Consider the following 5843-nt stretch of genomic DNA (forward strand, 5'->3'; position numbering starts at 1 on the left):
GCAGGAAAAACCAGCTAAGGCCAAGGTGTATTTATAAAGCTGAGAACAAGTTGCTCATTGTAATCTTCTCGAAGAACACTTACTTGTTCTCTTTTCGGAGTTATGGATTCAGTTATTAATCATATGACACCTGCACTCAGTATTTTCCAGAGAAGTGAGAGCTTGTAATTAATTAAATTCTTTTGAAGAGAAGAGAAAAATTCCCTCTTCTGTAGGCTGGCAAATGTATAAATGGGCTCTGACACTGACCCTTCCGCTTCCTCTATTTACTTCCCTCATTCAGAGAGAGAAATGGGCTAAATTATGGCTGCAGCTAATAAATAGTTTAATACTTAATGAGTCTGTCAATTATTTTTTTGATTAATAAGATGTATAAAAACATGCAGAAATCTGTTTTCCACACTATAACAATAAAAATGCCTCCATTTAAACAGTGCTTTTGCAATTTTTCTATGCAGTGCATAATTAAAAGAAAAATGAAATGATTTGTTCGGGAGTAGAGCTTTTATAAAGTGCACAATAGGTCGTTACAGAGTTAACAAGAACACTAAAATGTTTATGATTTAAAATAATGTATACTTTCATAAAGCATACATTGCTAATGTAGAGCCAGTAGGCTACACACAAACAACTACTGTTGACAGTTAAAAATAAATTTGAGCATGTCTAAACGGTCCTCAACACATTAATGTTGTGGTGGACAAGGAAAGGCAGAATGAACTGGTTACTGGAAGAGAGAGACAAAAAATCAAATTTGTATTTTACATGCACTTTAGCATCTCTAATAATTGGCCAGTGTTATCTCTTGTCAGAAATGGGCCTGTGTAGCAAAACCAGCCACTGCAGGTGCTTTTGGCTGCTGGGGGATTTTATGTCTGTTTCTGAAGATTAAACAAGGAGGGATTCTTTCTCTAGAAATGCTTTGACAAATGACACAAAAGCCTAATTTAGAAATTATATCTGGTGACTTAAAAAGTAACGGCCACTTAAAAGGCATGGTTAGGTTAACTACACCAGTGTTCCCAAAAATATCTTTCTAAATGGGAAATGAGAATTTAGGGCACAGGTGTGCATTCTATCTTGATACTTTCAGGTGTTTTTGCTACTGTGTTACGGTGAGGGGTGAAGGAAAATAGTACCTGCCAACAAAACAGTATCAGTTCCATTTATAGGAAGGTCAGAAATGAGCTTTTGAATTTTATCACTCCAACAAGATTCTGCTGACTTCATGTCTATCCACAAACCTTATGTCATGTGTTAGGAAAGGCCTATTAATCTAAACTATATCTCCTAAGTTCGTATTAAATTCATTACCCTAGACTTAATCTTGCCTGAATTCTGCTTTTAGTCATCAAGGCAAAATTCAGGTCGGTGACTCAGCTGCCTTTGCGTAGTGTAACTATTGAGTGCATGTTGTATTTAACAGCCACAGTCATGATGTGGGTTGTGCAGTCTCAGTGAAGCCACAAACTAGATCTGTCAAAACTGCAATGATTTGAATGCCACCTGAAATTTTGAGTAACAGCATTGCTACTTTCCAGTAGCAAAAATGGCACCTCTTTACAAAGCTTGTTCCCCCCCCCCCCCGCCCTGGCCTTTCCAAAAAGAGATATTTAGTTCAGAAATATGTACAGTATCAGGCAACTGTGGAGCCACAGCTTTTCTGAACGGTGCATGTGTCTTTGGTTTCCTTCTAGGTTCTCATCAAGCCTAAGCCAGTTTTTCAGACAGCGGTGGTGAGCGAACAGACCAGGCAGCTGGTCACTGAGACACTACAGCAGGTGACCCGCTCTGCAGACATGGGGCAGGGACAGACCTCAGGGCCGGATGGGTCCACAAAGGACGAGGTCGCCAGCTTCACAGAGACCAGCAGCTTAGCTGGTGAAGCCTCCCATGGCAGTGCTCAAGGTATACTGCTCTGATCCTTTTCCATGGCATAGAGTCAAGAGTGAACAAGCTCAGACAAATAATGTGTGTCATTGCTGCTTAACTCATATGTATATAAACTTTTGCGGTAGTTTGATTTGAAACTGCACTGAGTTCAATGTGAAAATAACCCTGAGGTTTCATAAAAATGTAAATTTGTCCCACATGGTTTATACCATTCCTCAGAACCGCAGTCTGTAGTGCACGTGGTGTCCTCCAGAGAGCAGGACTGGACTGAGCAGGAAGTAGCCGTAGAGTCCAGTCCCACTATTATCTACCAGGAGGTGTCTGGTGGGGAATCCCAGTCTGCAGCTTCCACCATCAAAGCCCTGCTGGAGCTACAGCAAACAGGTATGTTTTTGTCATAGAAAAGCCAGAGACATAATGCAAAAAAGGGAGGGGTGGGTGAAAAGATAAAGGTGAGAGGGGGAATTTTCACCTCTCCACATAACTACTGCTGTGTTCAAGATCAAGCAAAATAATCCTCCTGTAAACCAGTTAATCATACTATTAATCTGTCAAATACTGAAATGGATCATCTTTCAGTAACTTGACTAAAGAAAGCCCCGTCAAGCTCCCAGCCCCACAGGAAGTGTGTTTTCTTCCTGAGGCTTTGCTTTCACAGAGAGCTCACTAGACGGCAAACACGTGGAACGGGGTTGATGAGATCATGTTTAGACTGATTTTAAAAAGTCATACATAAAAATGGCATTATAAAAGATCTAGTGGTGTTCACTTAACTTCTGTCACTTCTTGAAAGAGATAAAAATGATGTAGTGCAGTTATTAATGGAGCAGCTGCCCATTATTATTGACAGTTACTTTAAAAATTGTCAATAACAAAATTGTTAGTGTGATTTTTTTTTTTTTTCTCAGTGTTAACACCTAAAGTACAGTAAATTCTCAAATAATGGCCCTTTATTTACCTCAGTTGTGAGGAGCCAGTCCTTTGCTTGAGACAGGCTGATATATTAGATGTTTATTCCTAATTTTATCATATATATCATGTATAATTTATCATATTTTGGTAAGAGGCATCCCTGTGTCTGATCTGCTCCCGTTTTAATTTGCTGTTGATGGAAACTTCCTTCACGTTTAACTGCTTTAATAAATTCCAATATAATATGCTTTTCCACAGCAATAAATCCTGTCATACTCGACTCCATTGCTCTGTAGTTGTCCTTTTAACAGTGATATTGTTCTCACTCACTGATTTACTCCAATTGTAGTTCATATTGAAGTTACCATCAATAAAACACTGCCTGCACAGATTAAAAGCCTTCTGGAGACTTGAGGGGTAAAAACCCTCCCTTTCCTGTTTGGCCTTTAATAGGAAACGTATGCAGAAAAAGTTAAAGATTCCCTGTGGAGTAAACAGACAGAAGTTATGTTTTCATTGAGCGTCTCTTAGGAAATTGCATTGTGTGTATGCCTGAGGTCTAACACATGTGTTGAGTTCATATTAGTGCACAATATAAAGAAAACACTAAAAATCATTGCCGTGTATTTCTGCCAGTGATCAAATGCTACAGGATGCCTTTTAAATCTTGTTAATGGTTGCTTAACTTTGAATGAAAAAAGTGCAAATTATGAACTATTGTAATTCATTTGTGAATAAGAGCTGTTAGCTAAGACGTTTTAACAGGCCTAAATCAGTGCATTATGCTGAATTTGAGTGTCGTCCCCTCCCGATAGTTAAGGAAAAGGGGGAGTCCAAACCTAGGCAGCACACTATCGACTTGAGCCAGATGGCCGTGCCCATCCAGCTGGCCCAGGAGAAGAAGCCCAGCCCAGGGTCCCCCAGACCCTCCACCTCAGAGGCTGACCTCAGCACTGAGTACATCACAGCAGGTACAACTCTCCACTTTGCTACATGACCTACTATACTAAATATATAAATGGCTCTTTAACACTGTGCACTTCCTGTTTTGGTGGACAGCTCACCATTTCAGTGGAAGCAAATCAAATTCAAACTAATACCTCCAATTTGGCACGGTGACACACAGTTCTCTTTTTGATCTTTTGACGGAAGAAAGAGTAGGTTTGTTTGAGCGCGTGGGTGTGTTTAGCCTGCCCTACATGTACTATGATCTTCTGACAGCTTGGCTGTGATTCCCCTGCCAGGTAAAGTCAGCAGAGTGGGAGCGTCCTCGGAGGATGATGACGTGGTCATGTCCTCCAGTCAGCAGCTGGGGAAGCCTTACAAAAGCGGCAGTCAGGTTACCATGGTAACCAAACTGGCTGCTGCTCCCTCTGCAGCCACAGCTTCACACGTCAGCCAGACGGTGAGGACATTTCCGAACATGAAGTGATATAGATTATTGGTCTCTGAGATTTCTGCCTCTGCACCAATACTGTGGTGAACTACCTCGAAAACTGCATTTGAAAATACTGTGAGCACCACAAACCAGTCTGGTCAATCCACAGGGCATGCTGGCCACGGTTTTCATAGAAACTAGTACTTCAGTTGAAAGTACTGTAGTTTCACTGATAACGGCTTATAGTGAAGTCTGTGGATTGCCACTACAGCTAAATGAGAGAATGTCTTCTGGGAATTTGGGTGAAAGATAATTTAGTGATTTAATGTGTTGACTTGCCATCAACTTCCAGCTTCATTCACTGGCATTACAGACAGAAACCTATAGCCACGTGGTGACTGACCAGCTGTGTGGAGGTCGTAATGGAGCCTCCTTCACAACTTCTTTCTGAATTTTTGATAAAAGTATTTGTCACTTTTTGTGTTTAAAGCAGACACAGTGCTACACAATGAATGCCTGCCAGGAGAGACTTTCTGAAATGTCCATCATTATTCCCATATTTGAAGAATAGATGAATTCCATTTTCCTTATTTTATTGTTACTCGCTCGATCTGGAAGTCATTCTGGTCTGCCGTGATGAAGGATGTCCCAAATCTCTTATTTCTGCTCTGAGGAATGAGGAGGCTACCTGGAGGAGCTATAACTGAGGATACACAAGTGCATCTTTGAATATTTGATACTTTTAACTACTTATGTTTCATCTTAATGCCATGATGTTGTATTGTTATGTTGTATTATTGTGCTCCTGCCGCTGCAGAGCCCCCTGTTGCCTTCACGTGGATGAGTTGTCATCCTCCTCTCTCTCTCTCTCTCTGTGCCTGTTTCAGCCCTCTGACAGTCAGGGTAAACCTGAGACTGTGTTAGAAGTGGGAGAGCTGGAAGGTGACACCTTGGACCCTCAGACAGGCTTGTTTTACCGTTCTACCCAACCAGCTTCAGATCCTGTGAAGCAAACCACCCCCTCTGTTAGTGCTCAGCCACCACCCTTGAGCCAGGCTGAGGCTGAGCAGACCTGGCACAGCACCACCTCCACCCAGCCTCCACCACCACCGCCACAACTGCAAAGCAAACCTCAGATCAACCAGCCTTCCTCTTCATCCACCTCCTTCCCCACCACCTCTCCTCTGACTAAGAAACTTCCTAAACTACGAGAACAGAGTCAGCCCAAACCCCAGACCTTAATCCAGAGTCCCAAAGACAGACCCCTGACTGCACCAGCTCTGCCCGGGGCAAAAGTCACGACCACAGGCACACCAACCAAGTCTCTGGTGACACCACAGCTGCCAAAGCTCCAGCAAGCACCCACGTCCCACCACAGGCCCCTGCACACAGCCATGTCCCACCCTCCTCCACTACAGGCGCACCACCCCATCAGCACTGAAAAGACTGCATCCAACCAGGTGAGTGGTTTTACTTAAACCTGTTTTAGATCATAGCACTGATATAAATTCACACCTTGAAGTGCTTTGTTAGAGTTTAAATAAATAAATAAAAAATTCCTGAGGTAGTTCATAGTTACACTTCCTCCTCCACCTTAGAATTTTCTGTACCAGCTTTTGCCATTTATCTAAACTTTGTCTTGAGGCATTTACATAGCAGT

The 5843-nt window shown here is 42.1% G+C and overlaps 3 protein-coding genes across 5 annotated transcripts in view; all 3 read left to right on the forward strand.

Moving 5' to 3' along the window:
• Window positions 1-5843, forward strand: part of rad51d (RAD51 paralog D) — a 477561-nt gene that overhangs the window by 256484 nt on the left and 215234 nt on the right. The window lies entirely within an intron of this gene.
• LOC109959351 (N-acetyltransferase 9-like) overlaps window positions 1-5843 on the forward strand; it is a 561041-nt gene that overhangs the window by 64288 nt on the left and 490910 nt on the right. The gene's annotated exons all lie outside the window — the stretch shown is intronic.
• The window catches only part of emsy (EMSY transcriptional repressor, BRCA2 interacting), a 17420-nt gene that overhangs the window by 8602 nt on the left and 2975 nt on the right, over window positions 1-5843 (forward strand). Inside the window, exons 14-18 of the mRNA XM_020598576.1 lie at window positions 1698-1908; window positions 2113-2277; window positions 3621-3776; window positions 4050-4210; window positions 5071-5643. Of these exons, the coding sequence (XP_020454232.1) occupies window positions 1698-1908; window positions 2113-2277; window positions 3621-3776; window positions 4050-4210; window positions 5071-5643 (1266 nt within the window). The remainder of the gene's footprint in view (window positions 1-1697; window positions 1909-2112; window positions 2278-3620; window positions 3777-4049; window positions 4211-5070; window positions 5644-5843) is intronic.

Source organism: Monopterus albus, unplaced genomic scaffold (assembly GCF_001952655.1).
Source record: "Monopterus albus unplaced genomic scaffold, M_albus_1.0 scaffold38.1, whole genome shotgun sequence".
In the NCBI taxonomy this organism is placed as follows: Eukaryota; Metazoa; Chordata; class Actinopteri; order Synbranchiformes; family Synbranchidae; genus Monopterus; species Monopterus albus.